The following is a 24,861-nucleotide window of genomic DNA, read 5'->3' on the forward strand; positions in this document are numbered from 1 at the left end:
ATTTTCTCCATACTGCTTTATTTAAATTGCCAGTTACCCAGAAAAAATAAATTGAAAGCTGTGAATCCCTAAGAGAAGAAACACAACTTTTTGAAATCTAAACAGTGATTCAAGAGTTGTTCAAATGTTCTGATTTGCCATAATAAGATTTAGAGTTAACAGCTGAATCAATAGAATTTTAGTTAAATGAAAATTAACATTAATAACTGACTATTGCAATAGTAGTCTTTCCTTTTTTTGGGGGGGGGGGAGATTAGCCCTGAGCTAACATTTGCTGCCAATCCTCCTCTTTTTGCTGAGGAAGCCTGCCCCTGAGCTAACATCCATGCCCATCTGCCTCTATTTTATATGTGGGACGCCTGTCACAGCATGGCTCGATAAGTGGTGTGTAAGTCTGTGCCTGGGATCCGAACCTGTGAATTCCAGGCCACTGAAGCAGAATGTGCAAACTTAACTACTATGCCACCAGGCCAGCCCCTAGCCTTTCCTTTTTTTAAAAAGTTAGCTTTATTGATGTATAATTTATATACAGTAAAACTGACACTTTCTAGGTAAACGGCTTTATGAGTTTTGACAAATGTATACAGTTGTGTAATGACTTTCACAATCAAGACACACAATATGTGGCCCTTCTAGCCAGTCTCCTGCCCAGGTGGCCGCTGGCGCATTTTCCCCAGGATGCCGTGTGCATGGGATCCGGTGTGCACAGCATATACCACTGGATTCCTACACTGCCGCACGAGTTCTTTTGTTGCCACGTGGTACTCCATCGCACGGCGATACCACAATGTGTTTATCCGCACACCTGTTGTTGCGTGCTGGGGTCGTTTCCAGTTTTGCTCTTATGAGTAAAACCGCTATAAGCATTCACAGGCAGGCCTCTGTGGACATAGGTTTTCTCTTCTCTTCAATGAGTACATAGGAGTGGAATTGCTATGTCCTACGGTAAGTGTATGTTTAAAACAATAAGAAATTGTCAAACCATTTTCCAAACTGCTTTTACCACACTTGATTTTTAAAAGAAGAAATAAACTAGCTGTTTTGACACAGCCTTAGAGAATCGGATGGCTTCCCAGTGATGCAGGAATTGCCCAGGTAACGCTCAGAGGACGCGGACGCAGCAGGGATGCAGGACACTGTCTGGCCCATCCCACCTCTTCCTGAGTCTGACCACCCCACCCCCACAGAGAGATGGGTTCTCCAGCCTTTAGGTCCTTGTCTGCTCTGGTTCCTGACCATCTGACAGAGGCAGGAGGAACTCGAGCTATTTCAGGGAATTTTGATACCGCGATGCACTTATGGGATGCTATACAGGTCGCCCCAGCTGCCTAGTCAACCTGAGGTTTATTGGCCCAGCGCTGACCAGGACACGTGCTCTCTGAGGTTCCTTCTTGCGGTCAGTGTGCCCCGCGTCATAAAGCTGGTCTCCAGCGTGGATTCCACTCCAAGCTCCTTGCTCTGCCTTCCAGTTCCCGTCCCCTGGGGAGACCTGGAGATCTGACTTATCACTCTTATTAGTTTATTCTGCCCAAGAACCGCACCTGTGCACCAACCAGTTCACTCTTCCTGTTTCACCTAGTGGGCAGATCTAGGGCTGGCTCAACTCCTCAACTCCCGTACCAAGCCTTTTTACAGTGAAACTGCTGTGTTGTCTATAAATTCATCAGTGAGAGAACTACACCAAGGTACATAGTTAGAGGTTATAGGGTGCTAAATATTTCTCTCTCTTTCTTTTTAAGTATAATTTTCATCTAAAGCAAAAACAACTTTCCTTTTATTATTTGTATGGCGTATACGGATTGATTTTCAGACCTTGGGCAGAAATTGGTTAAACAGCATGGATGTGAAGTAAGGGTGTGTCTGTGAAGTTGGTTCACAACTTCAGGGGCTCCTGGGTAGAATTTGAACTGGCTCCTGTGCACGGAGGGCAGAGAGAGACCAAAGAAAGAGGCGCACAGCCCATGTTGGTGGGTGACAGGTGTGATAAGGAAGGGAACTTACTTACGAGGCTTGTCTTGGGGGCCCAAGATGAGTATAGCTCCACTCCCAACTGCAAGAATCCTAAGCTTTATACAGAGGCCTTAACGGGGTTCAGTCACCATCCAGATGGTCCCAACAATACCTTGCTCTCTCAAGGCTGCATCCTTGAAACGGCTCCCTCTGTGGGAATGGTGGGCAGAGTGTCCATTCCAAGGACAGGGGAGGAGGGAGGAGCCTCAGGTTTCCCAGGTCCAGCTCGAGGGTCAACTGGTGGTCATATCCTCTTGGTGACCTCCCACCATTGGTATCTGTGCTCATCCCTCAGATGTGGCTACAAGGCAGAGATTTAGGGGAGTAGCAGGCACAGCCAAGGACAAATAGTAACATCGTCGGGGACCCCAAAGCACTTTAGAAGATGTAAGGAATTCCTTAAATTTTCTGGTAGAATTGTTGCAAAAGGTCGAACGGCTTCAACGTTTAAATAGGCTTCTTGAGAATCTCATACAACACTCAGTGCCAACCCTCTGAAGTTTGGTTTATTCTGGCCTTACTGTGCAGCACAGGAAAATGTTATTTTTAGCCTCTTTACCTAACTTTTTTCTGGCCTATAAATGATCCCAGGAGAACAATCTAGAAATGCAACATTCTGTTGAAGTAATGAGTGGGGAATGTATCGATGATCAGTAGTGAATGTAAATGTGATGTATGAGTGTGAGGGCGGGTATGGAGGATCCACAGTGAACACACTTTACTAACACTTCCTGCTGAGACCCGGCCTCACCCAGTCTGGCAGTGAGCACTGGGGATCTGTGAGCTCTGGCCAGACAGACCTCCCACTGAGCATCCATTTGCTCAGATGAAGCTAAGAGTCTGGGAGGAGGATGGAGGCGGCCAGGCTTTTCCTCTGGTGAGGACCCCCCATGTAGAAGCTAAGAGCAGGGATCAATGTTTCCACCTAACATTTAGTCTGGGAGAGAAGATGCCCACGCGAAAAATAGCTAAACACCAAACAAGAGAGCGTGTGGCCCAGCAGCAGTAGGTGTGACACAGAAGATGCGTGGATAGCGTGCAGCAGACTGGGAGCTGGGTGTGGGCTGGCCTGGTCTCCGTGGAGGTGGGGCTTGACGAGGCCTGGAGGATATGAAGCGGGGAAAGGAGACAGGGTGGATATCTCACTCCAAAAAGAGGACAGGCCCGTGGACTTGAGGAGTTTGAGTACCCGTGTCAGAAAAGCCAGGAAGAGAGATGTGATGAAAGCTCTTTGTGATCTGACCTTGGAAAGCAAGGCAGGTGAACCCGAACACCCACGGTCATCCCCCTCCCACAGGAACAGCACCTGTAGATAGCAAGTCAGTGCAAAAGATGGTTGATTCAGAGCTGCATCCGAATGCTGGTTCTTTAAACACACACATGCACAATCTTCTGAGGATTTTTGTATAAATAGATGAATTGTTATTTATACTAAAGAGTTATATAGTTCCATAAAACAGTGAGGTGTTTAGGTGATAACCCCAAAAGGAGAGATTATTGTTACGTATTTATAGCAAACAGATTCTGTTTGTGGTTGAATTGAAAGAAAAATCACAAGCAAAAATAGCGTGAGCTTCTGAAAAGGCCCCTCTCCCTTCCACCACTGCCTCCTTAGAACGGAGATAAGAGCCTTGTGCTTTAAAGCACTGGATGGACGAGTTTCAGTTGTGCTTGTCGGTCTCCAAGTTTCAATCACTACGATAGTGTTAATGCCTTTGTTTAGAACCTTTCCTTAAAAAACGTGGGGAAACAATCTGTTCCAAGAAACTGTCTTTTCATTTAATTGTACATGTGCTATGATTATTTTTAAAATGGCCTATTGAGTAAAGGACATGAACAGTTCATTTAAAAAACAAGCAGTAACAGTGATTAATAAACACAGAAAAAAAGTTCCCTAATATTCAAAGAAATGCGAATTAAAATGACATACAATTTGGCCTCTTAAATTAATACTTTTAAGATTGTTACATAATTTTATGGATAGGATTGCAAACCAGCACACCTTTTTGGCAATCGGTGCAGCATTTCCACTGGTGGACAGTGGTGTGGGAAGCTCTGAGGTCGCCTGAGATGGACTGGCTGAGGTCCAGCATCAGCAACATCAGGGGACGCCGCAGGTCTCCCCTGGGCTCTCGTGCATCTTCACAGTGATTCATTCCCTGAATTTCCACCTCATATTACCAACCCATCCCCTAACCCAAGTTTATCTGTGGGGCCTGGATTTGAAATGGAATCAGGCCTCCAGCCTTGATGTGGCTCCTCCCAACTTTGTAGCAAAAGACCTGTGAAGATCTAGACACAGATTAAAAAACCCAAGTTTGACAGATAACTTATTGCCCAAGTTACTAACTATTAGGTCAATAGAGCTAAACTGAGGAAACTTCAAAAAAGTTTTTTCTCATTAAACTAAGGAGCTCTACCCACCTGGGACACACATGAGGGACAGCCCACCGCAGCCCAACTCACAGGCCCAGAGCCTGGCTCTCGTTGGCACCGTACTCTGTGAGTGTTCTAAGCAGCTAATTCCTGTCCCCACTCTCAATGTTCCTGTGCCTTCAGATCTAGAACGTCCCAGAAAACATCTGAATAGTCAAATCTTTAATTTGTCCCATATATCTGGCATAAGACGGTGTCCCAATTCCTACCTTCTTCCAGAGGTCAGACTTGGTCTTATGTTCACCCTCATAGTCACCTCTGGACATCAAAGTCTAAGCTCTGATGGGTCACGCTCACACGACTCGCACTGCTGTGTGCATGCACACCCGCGTTTGTGCTGTGACCGATGGAGTTCAATGTAGGTACACACATGTGATGGTGCAGATGCTGTGGACACAGTGCTGACGTGGATACAGCGCAGCTCTGTAATTTCATGCACATCTGGACCATGTCCACGTCAATACCTACTGAGCTTGAGGCATAAATAGGGTGATGCACGTGAAGGTCTCCGCTCTGCACTTGGCACATGGCAATCAGTCAGCAGCAGTTAGTGAGAGAGGGAGACACAGAGATGGACAGGGCGAGACAGGCAAAGAGGGAACCTGCTAACGAGCGTAACTCACTGGGCAATGGCTTAGTCACTTCGGGCCGTGGTAACAGAGCACCACAGACTGTGTGGCTTACCCCACAGACATTTGTTTCTCACGAGTCTGGAGGCTGGGAGTCCAGGATCAGGGTGCAGGTTCGGTTCCTGGTGAAGGCCCCTCCTGTTGCAGACGCTGCCTTCCTGTCCTCACGCAGCAGAGGCAGAGCTCAGCTCTCCCACGTTCCTTCTTCTAAGGGCTGATTCCATCTTGAGGCTCCGTCCTCATGACCTAATCACCTCCCAAAGGCTTCACAGCAGATAACATCACTTCGGGGCCAGGGCTTCAACATACGTATTGTGGGGACACATCATTCAGCCCATAATAGGTAAGGTACAAAATCTCAAGAATTTATATTCTTTATATAAGAATGGATCACTAATAATTGGCAGAATTTTAAGTTTAGGTGGCAATTTTGGTCTATGTTTTCTCGTTTTTAAAAATTCTTTTTTTTTCACTTTTTTACTTTTCAATTCTTCCATATACAAAGAAATAACAAGTTGACTAAATTTTCTCTACTTTTTGAGATCTTGATTGTTATTTGCATTATAATCATGATCATGCTATAATCTTATGTTTGCAGAGATAGCACCTTAAATTATTAAAAACAGTTTTATATGCAGTACCAAATTTGTTTTTTAAAAAACATTCTATGATGTAGAAAAATATATTTTTCTTTTACAGATAAGCTCTAGGGGGAGTCCACTACACCTTAGATTATTCAGCTAGAATATGGTCTTAAATCCTAAATAAACAGTCCTGTTTTTCCAAGTGCACATTCAGGTATCCACATCACATCACACGACATTATCACATCACAATCACATCATCACATCACGTCACAATCACATCACATCACAATCACATCACATCATCACATCACAGTCACATCACAATCACATCACATCATCACATCACAATCACATCACAATCACATCACATCACATCACATCATCACATCACAATCACATCACAATCACATCACATCACATCACAATCACATCACAATCACATCATCACATCACGTCACAATCACATCACATCACAATCACATCACCACATCACAATCACATCACAATTACATCACATCATCACATCACATCACATCACATCATCATATCACAATCACAACACATCATCACATCACAATCACATCACAATCACATCACATCATCACATCACATTACATCATCACATCACAATCACATCACATCATCACATCACAATCACATCATATCACAATCACATCACAATCACATCATCACATCACATCATCACATCAAGTCACAATCACATCACATCACAATCACATCACATCATCACATCACAATCACATCACAATCACATCACATCATCACATCACATTACATCATCACATCACAATCACATCACATCATCACATCACAATCACATCATATCACAATCACATCACAATCACATCATCACATCACATCACATCACAATCACATCATCACATCACGTCACAATCACATCACATCACAATCACATCACATCATCACATCACAGTCACATCACAATCACATCACATCATCACATCACAATCACATCACATCACATCACATCACAATCACATCATCACATCACAATCACATCACAATCACATCACGTCACATCACATCATCATATCACAATCATATTACAATCACATCACATCATCACATAACCTCACATCATCACATCGCATCACATCACATCAGTCAATCAGGCAGGCAGCTCCTGACCTACACCACTGCACACCCTCCTAAAACTCTCCCCACTACTATCCTCTTTTCCTCACCTTCCCGATCACTAAAGCTCCTGACTCTGCTGCTTTGATTCCTTTAGGAAAAATTCCTGGGGCTTCGGAAATGAAGAACCAGTGAATTACATTGGAATTTTATCCCCCCTTAAAAGTGTGGCTCTGTTCTTTGTAATTAGATGATCATTTTCCATAATGAAAATGACTGAGGCAATATAACATTCAGTGATTTTGCTTCTTTATTCCACCATTATACTAGTATTCCCAGAGGATGTCACAGTATCATAATCTTCTCTTTCACTTGACTGGTCTCTGAAGGAGAGTGACCACATCTGTGTCAATCACTGATTACATCACTGTAACAACCCTCTGATATAGGCTCCCTCTCCCCCTCTTTGTTTTACATAGAGCAGGAAACTGGTACTCGAGGGTTAAATACCTTATCCCAGGATCACAGATGACCCTGGCAGTGGACAGAGCCTTGGTTTGGGTGCAGGGCTGTCCCATCAAAGCCAGTCCATAAGTACTGCACCATGTTCCTCAGGAGACGGTCGTGCATAGAGTCATGAATGAACTTCCAACAGCTTGAGACTGCACCCTTCAATTGCTTTGGTCTCCACACCATCAAAGCTGTAATTCCACGCACACTTTCAGGAAGGTCCGAGCTGGGATGATGTTCCATTTCATCCCTAAACACTGCTGTGAGATCTCTTTCTTCTTTGGTGTCCTCTCATGAGTCCCATTCCATCAAGACTTGGGATAACCTGTTAAGTCATATTTATCTTCCTATCTACCTACACTGTGTTGGTGCATAGATATTGTAACTCCTGAAATCCTCTATCTTTGCATAAAATGCATCTTTATGAATTGTGTGGTGTGAAATGCCAAGTAGTAATAATTATTCTAGATTAGACATGTTGAGAAAAGAATCATACTATAATGCCAAGTAGAAGTGGTGAAAGAAACTTGACTTTAGAAAGAAAACTGTGAAAGACTGTGGCCAAACTATTAGAAGATGAGACGCAACAACTCACCAACCAAGTCTCTGAACTTCTGCTTCCCCTGACATTTTCATGCCTGAAATTGGTTACATTTCTACCCACAGCAGCTTCAAACGCCATGTTTAGCAGGCACCTACCCCAGGAAAGAGTGAGTCCTAACCCATGGTCTGGATCCTAGCAACACTCATGGATGTGAGCCACAAACCTCCTGCAGCCCAGACTCCTCAGGGCGGAGCACACACGTGAGAAAGCCATGGAAGATGATATGAACCTCATGCAACTGTGCTGACTTGAATAAAATAGGCTTGGCATCAACATCTTTTCCCATCCTTCTTAGAATTGAGAGATTCTGATTAACAATAATAAGGTGTTCATCATGTGAAGATGCTTTCATTATATGTGAATTTAACTATTAGAGAGTATCACACATTCAAGGTTTTAGAAAAGACTAAATTTCTAATGATTTATTTTCCATTACTCTAAATGTTAGGAATATGCCATACTTTATAGAATGGTACATTAAAAGCAAGCATGCACATGTGTGTGCACATGCACTGATTATGGAAAATCTCCAAGTAGATTTTCTACACACCTTGGTGCAGCTCTATAGCATTATGCACTGTTTCATTAAAATTATTCCTTATTATTATTTTCAGCTCTTAACAATTGTTCTGCATAATTAATCAATTGTGGATTACTGCCAGTTATGTTGGCAGAAACCATGGCAGTCTATGAACACTCTTAAATGCCAAAAGTTATTAAAAGCACTGGAGGGCTGATATTAAACGCATCTTTTAATTTCTAGTCCATAAATGGAATTTAACTCACATTAGTTGGCAGGTTGTTGTCTATGTTTAGACTCTGGAATAGCACCTTCCCCCCCAAGTCTAGGCTGCATGTGACTCACGAGGGGATGTCACAAATCACAGTTAAACTCACTCTTCCATTACCTGTAACACAGTGTGCTGAACACTAATGTTTTATTGCAAAGCATCAATGAGGAAAATTTTAAGACCTTTGACTGAAGTTGTTATATTACTAATCAATTTCCTGCCATCTTGATTTGGCACCATCTCACCTATGCCTAGAACAATTTGAGTCTCAAGGCAGAGGAGAGTTGTCACATCGACTGCATCCTTCTGATAACACAACAAAGGCTCGAACGATCAGTCAGACTCTCCTGAATTGGCCAGCGCCAAACTGGACTAACAATTCAAAAGCTCAGGCAAACACCAGGCTTGCCGGCGAAGTCTGAGGCCACTCAGCACAGCTTCCTCAAGTGGCCCTACTGACATGCGGTAGGACGAGCTTTGGGTTTAGGTTTTACAGACAAGTTTCTTTCTAAGCAATGCACGCAGAGACACTGTTTGAATGAAGGGAGTAATCTTGGCTCTAGAATGTCTCTTCTTCATATCCCATTGATTAACTATTTGCATGATCATCCCTCATTTTGTAGCAAACTGTATCACCCATAAAGCTGTAAATTCTGTTTATTTATAATAAACAACCTACATAGTCAAGATATATCCTCCTAAAAACATTTTACAGATACAGACTTTCCATCATCTTTCGACTCCTGGTAAATGCTGTTAGTATGTTTCCTGAGAAGTCTGGTCACCTGCCTGTGGGCAGGAAAGGGTTAACTCTGCAGGCCTGGGTTGCTCAAGTCCCTCACTTTCCCAAGAAGAGCTTGTCTTTGGGCCTGGCCCTGGTCAGGCTCCTGGGAGATGAGCTCTGGGTCTTTGGAGTAGTCTGCTGGGGGGAGCGTTGGGAATGCCTGACGCTCTGCTGGCCTGGCTTTGACCAGATAGTTCATGCTGACAACGTGGTCTACATGAGTGGCTGCTTTGCTTGAGGTGGGGAGGCTGGAGTAGGGGAGTGAATGAAGACTGTGGGCCCCAAGGCTCGGGGGAGCTTGCCCGGTGGGCAGCGCTTCGCCTGGGTTGTCATGCGTCATTGCTGGGAGGACTAGGCAGGTCTGTGCATCTCCCCTGGGAGGAGACACCTGGCAGCCGCTCGACTTCTCTGAACCGTGGCCCCTGTGTTTCCTTTTGTTGAACTTAATCTGCATTCTTTCACTGCAGTGAACTGTAACCATGAGTGTAACAGCTTCTGACCTCCATGAGTCCTTCTAGCAAACATCCAGAGGGAAGACGTGGGCTTGGGGCCCCAGGGCAGCATGTTTACAGAGGGGTTGAACTTCTCCTTGTTCTCTGACAGGGAGGAGTCCGCAGGCCTGCTGCTTGTCTCGCTCCCCAGCATGCAGAGGAGCTGCAACCTGTGCAGTCAGTGCCCTTCAGCCCTTCGGAGCGACACTCGCTGTCTCTGGAGCCTTAAACCTCCATCAATAATCCACAGAAAATAAAATTCGATTTCAACAGATCCCCAGGTAAATCACCTGGAAGATTAAGCTCCTCCTCAGTCTCAAGCTGCTTCCTTCAGTTATCTGACCTGTTTTGTTCTGCAGATGGTGCTGCTGTCAGCTTCCTACATAAATATGATACTGTAGTGGTTGCGTGTCCAGAGGCAAGGAGAGTGCTTGTTTACTGCAAACAAAATGAAACATGAATTCCTAATAGTAGTGTCCAAATTCCTCAAAATGGAAGTGGAATTGACTTTAGTAGACTTTTCTCTTCTGTGATATTATAATAGCCTGAGAAGTACCCACCAGAAAACCCTGCCCCGTTGTTAAATTAGTCGTCGGTGCCTGTCTTGGGGACCACCTCAAATGAGAGGAAATGTCTACTGACTCTGCAAGGGATACACTTATATTTTCAGGAATAGCAAGAACTACTTGAATTTCTCAGCAGAATCTCTTTATTTATTTATTTATTTATTTTTGAGGAAGATTAGCCCTGAGCTAACTACTGCCAGTCCTCCTCTACTCTATATGTGGGACGCCTGCCACAGCATGGCGTGCCAAGCGGTGCCACGTCCTCACCCGGGATCCGAACCAGCGAACTTAACCGCTGCACCACTGGGCCGGCCCAGAATCTCTTTTTTTAGATGTCTAGTTTAACCTGGTAACCTAGTAAAAATAGCAACATGACCCAGATCACTAAGGGATGGTTCAGAATAAATTCTGTTAGTGGTTATGTTTGTGTTAGGTTTATTATATTATCTATAAGCTTTTATGCAGATCCCACCGATTTACTTTAATTTAGGGAAAATTATTTGAGACATGGAAACATCAGGCAGTAATTTAATTTTATCTAAATGTTTTCAAACTAGGTCAGTGGAAGTTCAATATTTAATTGCTAAGAATAATTTCTTTAATTTCTAAAGCCTATTTATGTTTTATTGGAAACATGTTATGTATGTATTATATTCAACTAGTCAAGACATTCTTTTATCAAAAGACATTTGAGGTCTAGACAAATATTTAACCAGATGTATTTGTATCTTGAACTTTTCTGTACAAGCAAAAATGTTGTGTGGGGAAAATAAAAGCCAATTTCATAGTAGATCTTAATAAATATTCAAGTGCTGACCTCATGGTTCGAGAATAGAAATCAGCTGGACACAAAACGAGCCAGTGGCTCTAGGTTAGCAACATTATGCTCACTCATTAATTGCAATCCCAATGTCTGAAGGGGCGCACGTGGGCTTATGCCGTGTGTGGACATACTGCACGTGAATCTTTTATATTCTCATGTCCACGGAGGGTCTCGCCTCCCACTTGTGCCTGGACTGTCCGTCTGTCTTCAGCTCTCATCGCAGCCCCATCTCCCATCTCACATTCTCTTCAGTCCCCGAATTCTCCCCACCTGCTTCCTGCGTGTGCTAATGTTGCCTGAACTGCAACACGAAGAGTTAAGATGAGCATCGTTCCCTCCACAAACAGTGCCCATTCCTGCTGCCCGTTACAGCCACCACCTCCCCCAAGACCTGCAAACAGAACGCTTCTGCCTATAAAACATCCTAATGTCTCAGTTTTGTAGGCGTGCACCACTGGCAACCATGCCGATCCAAATCCGGGTCTTAGCCAGGTAGGGAGGGGCCCCCAGCCCCGGCCACTTCTCCTCACCTCCCTAGTTTTCTTAGGTAGATGTATTATATAATATTTATGTAACATACCCAGTGTCTTGGTGAGTTCACGCCACGCAAAACACATAAATGCCGCCTCCCTTCGTCGTGTCACCTAAGCAGCTCGCAAATCTTCCCATGTTCTGGAGACCTTCTTGAGGTAGCCTGAGCCTCAGACTGGCCCTCCCTCACTCTGCAGCCCATGGGGATTTTCATAAGACGTTATTTTATCTGTGTTGACATTTTGCTCTGTCATATAAATTCTTCAGGGCAAAAATAATGTTTTTTTTTCTTGTTTTTATCAGAATTTACTTCTTACAATGAGCCTCGGTGTCTAGAAACTATGTAGTATAAATTGCTAACCAACTGTCGTGGCTCCCTAGGTCTTAGAAGCCTTAATCAAATTATCTGCTTCAAGATTTCTTGCATCTTTTTTTTTTTGATGATGGAGAAACAATTACACTGAAATTTCCATGTTCTTTCCTAATTCATTCCTTTTCTCATCTAGGTTAAATTTCTCTTCTGAGTGTTAGCTGGTACGTTCTTGGGAGCATGTGGCTCCCTGTGCTGAGTGACTCAAATAAATCGCCCACAGACACGTCATACAGCCGGAAATGTGAGTAATCCTTTAGTCTAACAAGAATCTCTCTTAAAAATGTGATCCTCCTAGGAAGTTATCTTTGTGGGAGAAATGAGAAGGTGGATGAGCAGGCGGTTAGTAGATCTGTGACGTTCTATCCGCTGAAGTGCTGACATAGGGTGGCCCGGGACCACAGGAAAAGTGACAGATGTGGAAACAGAAGACTGAGCTGAAGACTCCACTTGCCAAAACTTAACGACAAAGAAACTCCAACCACATGCTAGCTCAGAACCTCTCATTCGGGCCGGGCTCGCCTCTGCTCCACATAGCACGGGCTGCGGCGGCTCAGCTTGGGCCAGAGGACCCATTTCCGACCTGGTCTCTCGCTGGTGCTGGCTGCAGCCTGGACCACCAGTCAGGGTTGAGAGCTGAGATCCTCGCTGTCTCCACGTGGGTTCTCTGTGGCTTCCTGGGCTTCCCCAGAGCATGGAGGCTAAATCCCAGAGTGAAACTGAGTCCCTGGAGGTGGAAGCTGCCTGTTTCTTAGGCCAGCGTTCGCTTCCACTGTACTTTACATGCCGAGCAGTCACAGAGCCCAGAGTCAAGGGGAAGAGAAATAGACCCCCCCACCTTTCAAATGGGAAGAATTTCAAAGAATTTTGGGGACATGTTTTCAAACCTCTAGAGATAGAGAATGTAAACAGGGAGCAGAAGTCTCAGAGGCGAGGTTAAGCGGGGCATGTGTTAGCTACTGGGGCCAAAGTTCTCATCTAATTATTCCAGGATCAGATGAAATCACTGGTATTTAACAAGTCAGGGCAAACATCAACTTAAGAGAGAGGAAGCGGATGGTGCCAAACACATAATTGTCAACTTCGTAAGTTTCTTTAGGCATTATCTTGACTGAGGGGGGCCTTGAGTTTATTAATTATTTTCTTTAATCCTAAGTAGGAAAAATTCAAGATTTGCTATTGCTTCTTTTTTATTATTTTCCTTTAAGCTCCAAATTAATTACTGAGGATTTTATAATAGGCTTTGCATATTAACAACTATAGATTGAATGTGATAATGTATATGAAAGCAATCTGTAAATACCAAACTTACTGTCATCTGCCTAATTCTGTACAGCTGATAAACGTTCCCTTGCCACTGTCATTATCTCATTTAATTCTCACACGAACATGGTGAGACAAGTTGTTACATTGATCACAACCTTCCAGAATAAACAGGCAGCATGCCACCTGGTGTGGTCAGGCCTTTCCCCACTGCCCTCTGCCTCGCTCGTGAGTTACAAGCAGAAAACCCCACAGAGGCTGGGTTTCTTGCAGATCCAGATCCAACAGTCAGACACTCAGAAGAAATACTGACAACTGTCTGACTGGGCCTTTGACATCACAGTTTGGTGAATGGGATTCCGCCGTGGGTAAAATGGACAGATGATCTGTTAATGTCTAACCCCCTTCTGGCGTCGCAGCCTTACGTGGAGCTCTAGTTGTGATTTCAGAGCCATCAGCAATCTTCTATTTTCTACCTCCCTTCAAAATATCTTCCCCACTAACAACACAGGTTCTTTAATAAATGATGCTGTGTTACCTGGTCAGGTACTTGGGAAAATTGGTAAATCACCATTAAAAAAATCCGATACTTTAAAATCTTAAATGTAAAATTATGAAATAGTAGAAAAGAACTAGAAAAAGACCTGATGAAAAGATATTCTAATTTTTAGAATGCAATTTCTTTCTTGGCCTAAAAGCTAAGGAAGAAACTATAGAAGAAAAGATTGATAGATTTACATACAGAAAAGTTTTTTTTTTTAAACTTCTGCACTGATTAAACATTACAAATGTTTAAATGTACAAATTAAGCTGGAAATAAAATTGGAAAACCATTTGGCATTTATACCAGAAAAAGATGTAATGTTCTAAATTTAGACAGTGCTTTTCTGCATAAATAGGAGACACCTAGACTCACCACCCACTTTGTCATTCACAGAGTCTGGTCACAGGACTAAAATCATCAATAATAATAATAGTCGTCAACAAAACAATATTAACCATAAAGCCAACACTTACTGAGCACCTCCATGGACCAGACATTGTTCTCAGCGTTTTGTGTTTGTTAACTCATTTTAACTTTTCCACAAACTTTTGAGGGACATCTTCTTATCTTCTCCACTTGACAATTGAGGAGATTAAGACCAGAAAGGCTGTTATAGAATTTTCCCAGGCTGCACAGCCAGGAAGGGGCAGAGTTCGAGTTCAATGCCAGGCCATCTGGCTTCAGACTCTGTGCCACTCATTTCTTCCCTCAAGAGGCAAGAACAGAAGATTTTAAAAAGAAGTGATACAATCAACCAAAACATGTATACAACAGTCAACCTTATTAATAAACTAAAAATCAAAGCAATGATGCTATATCATCTTTGCTGAACGGACAAGATTCTAAAAATAATACCAATGAAAGAAAAGTAGTAAAGAAAATGCTTCACTGTGACTATAAACAGGTTCAATTTATAAATATCCACAATAAGCCTTAAATTTGAGCACGGTGTTGGAGGACGTAACCTAGAGGATGTGACTGCCAGTTGACCCTTGAGTGGACCTGGGCAATCGCAGGCTCCTCCCCCCTCCCCTGCCCTTGGAACATATGCTCTGCCTACCATTCCCACAGTGGGAGCTGTTTCAAGAGCACAGCCTCGAGAGAGTAAGGTGTTGTTGGGACCAGCTGGATGGTATATGTGACTAAACCCCTTTAAGTCCTCTATATAAGCTCTAAGATTCTGGCAGGGACAGCTAATCTTCGACAAAGGAGCCAAGAACACACAATGGAGAAAGGAAATTCTCTTCAATAAATGGTGTTGGGAAAACTGGACGGCCACATGCAAAAGAATGAAAGTAGACCATTACCTTACACCATGCACAAAAATCAACTCAAAACGGATTAAAGACTTGAATGTAAGACCTGAAACCATAAAACTCCCAGATGAAGAGAGTATGTTCCTTGACATCAGTCTTAGAAACATCTTTTCAAATACCATGTCTATCAGACAAGGGAAACAAAAGAAGAAATAAACAAATGGGACTACATCAGACTAAAAAAGCTTCTGCAAGGCAAAGGAGACCAGGATCAGAACGAAAAGACAACCCACCAACTGGGAGAAAATATTTGCAAATCATATATCCAACAACAGGTTAATATCCAAAATGTATAAAGAACTCACACAATTCAACAACAAAAGAAATGGACAACCTGATCAAAAAATGAGCAGAGGATATGAACAGACATTTTTCCAAAGAAGAGATACGGATGGCCAATAAACACATGAAAAGATGTTCAACATCACTGATCACCAAGGAAATGCAAATCAAAACCACACTGAGATACCACTTACGCCCCTTAGAATGGCTATCATTAACAAGACAAGAAATAACAAATGTTGGAGAGGATGTGGAGAAACGGGAACGCTCATACACTGCTGGTGGGAATGCAAACTGGTGCAGCCACTATGGAAAACAGTGTGGAGAGTCCTCAAAAAATTAAAAATAGAACTACCATATGATCCAGCTATTCCACTACTGGGTATCTACCCAAACAACTTGAAATCAACAATTCAAAGAGACTTATGCACCCCTATGTTCATTGCAGCATTATTCACAATAGCCAAGATGTGGAAGCAAGTCAAGTGCCCGTCAACTGATGACTGGATAAAGAAGATGTGGTGTATGTATGTACATATATATATATATATATATATATATATATATATATATATATGATGGAATACTACTCAGCCATAAAAAAGACAAAATTGTGCTGTTTGTGACAGCATGAATGGACCTTGAGAGTATGATGTTAAGTGAAGTAAACCAGGCAGAGAAAGACACACACCGGATGATTTCACTCATATGTGGGAGATAAACTAACACATGGATAAAGAGAACAGATTAGTGGTTACCAGGGGGAAGGGGGATGGAGGGAGCGTGAAAGGAGTAAAGGGGCACATGTGTATGGTTTCCGGATAACAACTAGACTATTGGTGGTGAGCATGATGCTCTCTGTACAGAAACTGATATATGATAATGTACACCTGAAACTACACAACGTTATAAACCAATATGACCTCAATAAAATAATTGAAAAAAGAGAGATTCTGGCAGATACGGAGATCTACTTATCCCGCGGACCCCAAGACAAGTAAGTTCCCTTCTGTAGCACATCTGCTGCCCACCGACCCGGGGTGTGTACCTCTTTCTCCAGTCTCTCCTGGTCCTCTGTGTCAGGAGCCAGTTTCGAACTTCATCAGGGGCGCTCCTGGGGTTGCAAACCAACACATAACTTTTTAACAAAATTTTGATTAAAAAATTTATTTTAAGACAATAGTCAATGATTTACATAAAAATACACGTTCAATGATAGTTATCGCAGTGATTTTTTTGTTTCTAGAATATTTTATAACTTCTTGCTTCTAGACTATCTTATCATATAATAAACATACAGAAAATATAGAAAATTAAATAATGAACCCACCCAGCCCCACATTTCTATTGAGTCTGTTTCTCATCCTTTAAAGAATGTTACGTTGCACACGGCCAATTTTGCTTTAAAATCATGATGACTGGACAGGAGATGAGGTAACGGAGTGCTGGGGACTCGTTCTCCTCTTTGTGATTTTTCTGCAGTTTCAAAGTTTGCTCTTGGAACATGTATTATAATAAAAAAAGCGTGACTAAGAATTTTTAAATACGTATTTTACCCTCGGCTTCCAGAAAGAGAGGGTGCACTGAGAACAGACACTTATTCTACTCCCTGCTTAAAGCCCCAGCGAAATGAGAGGAAGTGTATATATTTTTTTAAAGAATCAAACTTCATCATACTGGAAAACATCAAAGAATGAGATTGGTACACTAAAATTATTGAGAAATTCCTGGAATGTTAAAAGCAGATATAAATGCAAACACACATACAGAGACAGAGACAGACAGACACACAGAGACACACACAGAGACACACACAGACACATACACAGACACACACAGAGACACACACAGACACACACACAGACACACACACAGACACATACACAGACACACAGACACACACACAGACACACACACAGACAGACACAGACACATACACAGACACACACACAGACACGCACAGCAACAGCAGCAACCACTATACCTTAGCTTGGGGTCCAAAAGCTTGAAAGGACTTAGAGAAACCATCCAGGCAGTGAGCTTACATTGATGATCAAGTAATCAACCTCAAATTCATAAAGTGATTTTAGCATTTTAGTTGTCCTTCCCCCAAACACAGAGCAGCTGACAGCAGGATCTTTGCTCCCACAATAAAGCCCTCCAGATTAGACTGCAGGACAGTCGTGTCTGCTCACCAGAAGCCCAGAAAGGAGGATGGAGCCTGAGAGACAGGCAGACAGAGCTTCAGGTCCTCAGTCCTCCCCAACAAAGACTAGAAAGCAGCACAAACTAAAACGAGGAAGTGCATCTGTACTCAGAGATGCACACAAGACAGAAACGAAGGGTCCTCCTGAAAAGAGGCTGCCCATCTGTAGCTGTGGGGGTCAGGCTAACGGCCTGCTTGTCCCATGTCCCCACTGTACAAAGCAGGCGGGCTGCTGACCTGCCTCCCACCCCTCACTGCAGAGCGTGATGTGCTTCTCAAGGAGGAGAAGTCTTGGGCTAGCAGACCTTCAGCTGCCCAGCAAGCCCACACCAGCTTCGTGGACCCGTCAGGCTAGACAGTGGTATCCAAACTTTATCTTGTGTGAGAATCACCCGGGAGCTTGTTAAAAATGCAGATTCCTGAACCCCAGCCCTGGGGATTGGGATTCAGCAGGTAAGGCCCAAGAATGTGCATTTTAACAAGCATCCCGCTGATTCTGATGCAGTGGTCAGTATGTGACATAGGGGACTTATAAAAGACAAAAGCAAACTAACAAATAACAGCAAAAACAAACCTAACTAGTGCTGGCCCAGTGGCATGGTGGTTAAGTTCATCTCTCTGCTTCAGTGGCCCAGGGTTTGTGGATTTGGATCCCAGGAGGGGACCCACACACCAATCATCAAGCCATGCTGTGTCAGCATCCCACATACAAAATAGAGGAAGATGGCACAGACGTTAGCTCAAGGCCAATCTTCCTCACCAAAAAAACCCAAAACTAGCATTGCCAGAAATAACCAGATAATATGATTTACTTGAAATGGAGTCCCTTTATCATCAAAATCCTGTTTTTTGTTTGTGAATGTGAATGATCAGAACTGCCACCTGCCCTTCATTGATTTTAGGGATTGACAAGATGCCATTTGCATAGAGATTTGGTGGGTAAGTCATTCCACCAATTTTGTCCAAAGGATTTTTAAAGATGTCAGTTTGTAATACTCAACTAATTATTCCAAGTTTACCCATAATATAAGTAATTATAATATTTTATGGCAAGAGTGACAAATATCTTGATATCACAGCAATTTGTGTAATTGTTTTAAAATTTTCCTAACACACCAGAAACACGTAGTGTGACACACCAAAAAAATGTGACACAAACCAAAAGTTGCCAGATGTCCCCTGGGGGACAAAACTTCCCCTGGTCAGAACCACTGCTGGGACGCACAGCAAATGATTCTCAAGCTTGGGGAGGGGGCACAAACAAAGAAATGAAAAGAAAAACTGGCTGGAAAAGTGTTTCTGGGTTTGTGAGGCCTAAGGAACATGGGAAACAAATTGTAATGATGCTGTTGCACAAGGAGAACAGAGGATGAGAGGTGCCACACTGATGGAGTATCTGGACCGTGGATGGATGGCTCAGTGTCTGTGCCCTCACCTACAATAGGGACGAGGAGATACCATCTCACAGGTAATGTGAAGATGAGTTAACTCTGTGGAGAGTACCTGGAACGTGATACAGAGCTCAATAAATGCTGTCTGTCTGTATTATTACTATTGCCATTATCTTCTCGCTTGAGTAGGGTGGCACACCCCTTAATAATTTTCAATAATTTTAGCAAACTGAAGACTTTAGATAATGGAACTTTCGAGAGTTCTATTTTGAAAAGGAGCATTAAAAATCCCTTAAATCTTCGACAGAATAAGTGGAAAGTGAACTTCACTTGGTGATTTTGCAGGTGTGTGCCTGTGTGTGTTGTGTAATTCAGATCTCGCTTCTTCCACGAGGCACTGAGATGGTTTACACACACGTACACAGTATCAACAATGCGATTACAATGGAGACGTGAGGGCACCTTGACAAATCTCAGCTCTTCACCGGCAGGAGCAGCTGAGGGAATCGTGCTCCTCCGCGGGAGCCATTCCCTCCCGGCTGTGTCAGACCGGGGAGACGGGACCTTCTTCAGCCCAAGTCTGTGAGGCAAGGTCTCCGGCATCTTGTTGACTGTGCCTCCAGGAAAAATAAAGGAAGAGAGTTGTCCCAAACGAAGGTGTTTATACAAATAACCCCAAATCGTTAAAGTATATTGGTTGTCTTTTTTTTAGTGCCTGGATCCCAAACTCACAAAACGATACAAAGAAATTTTGACCCAGGGATTTCTGCTGAATCTCACACCCGCGCGCGCACACCCGCGCGCACACACCCGCGCGCACACACCCGCGCGCACACACCCGCGCGCACACACGCGCAGTGTGTTACCCTGGTCAGGAGGAAGCCGTCCGAGGACGCAGGGCTGCAGGGCCGTCCGGCACGCGGCCGCAGAAGCCTCTCCCCGCTGTCCGGCGCCCCCGCGGGGGTGGTCAGCGCGCGTCCGCCCGGGAGGGAACTTTCAGACACTCGTGCGGACCGCGCGCCCGGAGACGGGGCTGGACCAGGACCGCGCGGGGAGGGGAAACGGGCAGCCGGGATCCGGCGGGACCGACGGACTCCGGGGCGGAGCCGGGGCGCGCGGGGCCCAGTCGCAGGCAGCGCCTGCGGGAGCCCGGACCGAGCCGAGCCCCGCGGGCAGGACCGGGCCGCTGCCCGCGCATCCCTGCACGGCCGCCCCAACCGCGACCCCCGCGCGGGCCAAGCTGAGCGCGGAGCGTCTCCGCTCCTGGAGGGAGGTCCGGAGGTCCGGGCATGGCCGCGCCACGGGCGTCGCCCTGCGCCTGGGGGTGGCTGCTGCTCGGCGGGTGCGTCCTCGCCGGAGCACAGGTAAGAGCCGCCCGCACCTGCCGCCCGGGCCGAGCCCCGCCGGACTCACTCGGTCAGGGAGCCCGGACCGGCGCGGGCGCCCACGTGAACACGCGCACGCGGTAACACACTCACGAATGAACACAGGCACGCGCGGATACACACTAACACAGACATACTGACACACAGCACACACAATACTAACACATGCACACACCAGCACACTAACACGCGCTAATATGTACACACTAACAAACATACGAATACACTAACACAGACGCACACTAACACGCAGACACAGACATACACTAACATGCACACACACCACTGCATGCACACATACTAACAGACACAGATACACTAACACGCAGACATACACACTAACACAAAAACACACGCTAACAGACACATACTAACATGCACACACCAACACACTAACACATATACACTAACACATGCACAGTAACACACAGACGCATACTCACACACGAACACACAAACACAGACACACGGATGTGCACACACACTAACACATGCACGAACACATATTGACACACTAACACACCGCACTGATACACAGACGCCCACCTGGCAGGGTTTCACAGGCGTTTGGAGGAGCTGCGCACAGTCGCCGGTGAGGGATGCCCGGGGGTGGCGCCGCGAAGACCGGCGTCCTGGCCTCTGCAAAGCGGGGCGTCTGCCGCCAGCGGCCCTGGGTCAGCGGGGCGAGGCCGGGGGTGGAGGAACTTTTCTTAGACTCCTTGGTCGCTGTTTAATTAATCCAAATTATTTTTGTCTGCTGGCAATTTACCGAACTTCTGAGAAACTTAAACTTCTAGGTTGGGCTGTGGCCACCGTCTGAAAGGATGACGGGGTCTCCCTGACACAGAATCACGTGTCGTTAAAGAGAGGAGGCGACAGAGAAAGTACAGCGTGTTCGGGCTCAGGTGTTAACGCTGGAACAAGTGTCATTTCGTGCTGCCAACGTCCTTTAGAGATTTTCTGGGCGATCTCTCACATGGAGCCTCTCTAATGTGCAAGTCACAATTCACGCGCACACCTTTTTGAGTCGAATAAAATGCAGGATTTACGCCCAGCTTTTCACAGGAGCTGGAAGGAGACGCGAGTGTGGTGGTTGTGAAGTCGTTAGGAGCTAGAATCGCGAATTTGAACTGAGTCAATGTCATTACCTCTTCTGGTCGGTAGGAGGCGCACCTTGACCGTCAGATAAAGCCCCAAGTTGTGTTTTTGGGTTTTTGTTTTTAAAAATTCTTTCACCGTGAGGAAATTAAGGCGTTGATTTATGTACTGATACTATCTAAACTTAATACTATATTCTTGGCCTTCAGATCACCGGTTTAAATTTCAGTTATTATAAAAATGCAATTTTTTTGGCCAAACCACATAAATTAAAGGAAATGGGTGCCCTGCTGAACACTGGGCTCTGCTTAGCATCACCACCACCCTTAGTACGAACTTACTCTGTTAAGAAATCAGATGAGGAGTGTGTCGTACACTGACTGACAAGATCGGCTTAGAAGTAGGGAGAGAATGTCACCAGGGTGACGGAGGGCGAACGAGTGGCTGGAAGAAGAAGCTCCCAGGGCCTGGAGACAGTCACAGACCCTGGCGGTCTGACGGGCTTCCTGCATCTCCATCTCACGTGGCATTTGGAAGATGTTCTTAAAAACACTGCTCCCTTGTATAAGGGCAATGAACTCTGTTTTAGTCAGTGTTCCAACTTCTTTTCTAAGGAAACGGGCAGGTATTGTTGAGTACAACAAAGAAAAAAATCTCTCTGGGATTATGGGCAGAATGTGTCCTTTACTTCAGCTTTCAATAAAACAATCAGGACATTGACACTTTTCCCATAATTTTAAACCAAGGATTCCCAACCTCTGCACTATGACGCTTAAGGCTGGACAGTTCTTTGTTGTGGGGCCGTCTTGTACATTGTAGGATATTTTGCAGCATCCCTGTCCTCTTTCCACTGGATGCCAGCAGCACCTTGCCTCTCCCACTAGTGTGACCACCAGATGCAGCGAGATGTCCCCTAGGAGGCAAAGCTGCCCCTGGCTGAGACCCGTTGCTTTAAAACCACTTCCATTTATGTTTATAGATGAAGAAGTGTATGAAATGACGGTTTGTGATAATATATGACATTTTTGGCACTTTAAACAAAATCCGAAGTTTAAATTAATTTACATTGACATTGACACTCTCTCTGATCTTCAGTTTCTTTATCTTTATTCCCAGCAAATCATATATTTAAAATTTTTTTAATGTATCGATAGAACAAAGAAGGGAAGTCATCCAAGGAGAATTAGCTTGTGTAGAGTAAATGTTCAATATTCAGTGAACACTGATGAGGTCACAAAGCAGATAGATTAGTCCTCATCACTTGTTCTAAAGGTCTCTGGTTTTGGTGGAAGATGCCGCCTTTGCCTCCGTGCACAGCTCAGACCCTGGGATTGGCGCATCGTGTCATTGCAGAGCCTGGCGGTGCGTTTCCTAAAGTCGGGTTATCATGTGGTAATAGGACCACTGGACAAATATGTGTAGTGTTTTCTTTACTGTGTCAGTGGGTCTTCTTGGAAACAGACTCTGGGATGGAGTTAGGAGTCCAGTAGGGTTACTGGGGGGGGGGGGCCTGTAAAAGATAGAAGGGTGAGGAAGCAGGATTCCACGAGGAGAGCCTCAGACAGGATGCAAATCTGACGAAGTCTGGCCAACCCCGTGGAGAGCTCTGGGGTAGAGGAGCACCACGTGGTGGGAGAACGTCCAGGTCCTAGCCCGCCCTCTGTGCTCAGTCATGCGATGGGGTTGTTCACAAGGTGGTGGCCTTGGCTCCAAAGCTGAGACGATGCAAGCTCTGTAGCCGGAGCTGTCCCCGGCCACACTGCGTGCAGACAAGTGGCTGGATCTGTCTGGAAGGACTGTTTCGGTGGTGCACCTCCCCGGCTGCTTCCTCACAAAATGATCGAGGACCAAGATGGGCTTTCCGGGCTTGAGAACGGCCTGACCCCGCGTGATTCGGTCGCCTTCCCCAGCCTCCAGGGTGCAGGTCTGCGTGGCTCTCAGACAGTGTGTGCGCAGGGACAGCACGGAAGTCCACAGAGTGCCAGCTGTGGGCGGGTCCCCACGCGCGGGTTTGATTCCTACTTATTACTCGTTTTTGCCCGAGTGGAATCCCGGCGCTGCCTCGGGCCCTCGTGCAGAGAAGGGAGCGGAAGCTGCGCTCAGATTCCTCCTCGGACAACTCCTCCCCGGGCCTGACACCTGGTCTGGCCGCTCTTTCTCTGGGCCTTGAGGAGGATGAGCTCCACTGACCTCCCAGGGTAGGAGTCGGAGTCCGCCAGGAGGTCAGAGATCTTACTGGATGGGAAACAGTGAGAATCAGCGATGACGTTTATCTACTTACCCCGTGCCGAACAGTCCATCGTTCTCTCCTTCAGTGCTCAGGGTAACCTCCCGGCACAGGCTCTGTGCTCGTTCACACCTTATACGTGAGAAAATGGGGCTCAGGGACGTCGGACAGATCTCTCAAGTCACACAGCTAACAAGCCGGGAGCCGTGGCTCTCACCGGCTTCCACTCGAGGACCGCCCCTCAGATGGGTGCCCTCGTTCTGGGGTCCGCGGGGCCGCTCAGCCAGGTGATGTGGACGCGCACCCTCTGCCTCGGCACTACCCCCGGCACGTGCCCAAGGCGGTTCTCACGCAGCTCCGCAGTGGTCAGTGCGGTCACTCTGTGCTGTTAGAGGGTTGGGACAATCCGGTTGTTCACGGTGGGTGTTACGATCAATGAGGAGCCGTGGATTCCGTGCACACGAAGCAGCGTGAGATCCGATCCTTAGGACCGGGTAAGACGCGGCAGAGACAATGAGACTGCGGTATAATGCCATTTCCTTGCACTGAAGCGCACACACACGTGGACACACTCAGATAGGGGACACGTGTGTGCGCTCCACGTAAACGGAAGGTAGGGACCTAGGAGCGGGCACGGAGGCAGGCGGGCGCACAGTCAGCACCCGAAGGAGGCAAACCCGCTCTCGGGCCGGTCTGTGCTGACCCGACGTGCCGGTGCAGCGGAGCAATTCCCGTTTCTGGCGGATTTGAGGAGGACCTGCCGGGGACCCATCAGCTTCTCCGGGTGGGAAGTGAGCGCACTTCCCTTCGCAGGCGGAGCTGGGCCCTGCCGGCTGCCCCGCGCTGTGTCCGCCGCCCTGCGGTGCTCGCGGTCCACGCGGGCGCTCTCCCTCCCCCTGCG

General features: G+C 45.6%; 1 protein-coding gene and 1 long non-coding RNA gene across 7 annotated transcripts in view; one reads left to right on the forward strand and one right to left on the reverse strand.

Moving 5' to 3' along the window:
- Nucleotides 1-227: 227 nt before the first annotated feature.
- On the reverse strand, nucleotides 228-24,592 carry LOC139045154 (uncharacterized). Its single transcript, XR_011503033.1, has 2 exons — nucleotides 21,182-24,592; nucleotides 228-16,767 (listed from the first exon to the last, which is right to left on the reverse strand). It is a non-coding gene; the product is annotated as an uncharacterized lncRNA (long non-coding RNA).
- Nucleotides 20,088-24,861, forward strand: part of PTH2R (parathyroid hormone 2 receptor) — a 71,976-nt gene continuing 67,202 nt past the window's right edge. For 5 of the 6 annotated variants that reach the window (XM_070508501.1, XM_014836437.3, XM_070508500.1 and 2 more), the window contains exon 1: nucleotides 20,406-20,614. In XM_070508501.1, the coding sequence (XP_070364602.1) occupies nucleotides 20,540-20,614 (75 nt within the window). In that variant the 5' untranslated portion in view covers nucleotides 20,406-20,539. Of the gene's footprint in view, nucleotides 20,615-24,861 lie in introns of all 6 variants that reach the window. The other variant, XM_044768273.2, reaches the window with a different exon arrangement.

Source organism: Equus asinus, chromosome 4 (assembly GCF_041296235.1).
Source record: "Equus asinus isolate D_3611 breed Donkey chromosome 4, EquAss-T2T_v2, whole genome shotgun sequence".
Classification (NCBI taxonomy): domain Eukaryota; kingdom Metazoa; phylum Chordata; class Mammalia; order Perissodactyla; family Equidae; genus Equus; species Equus asinus.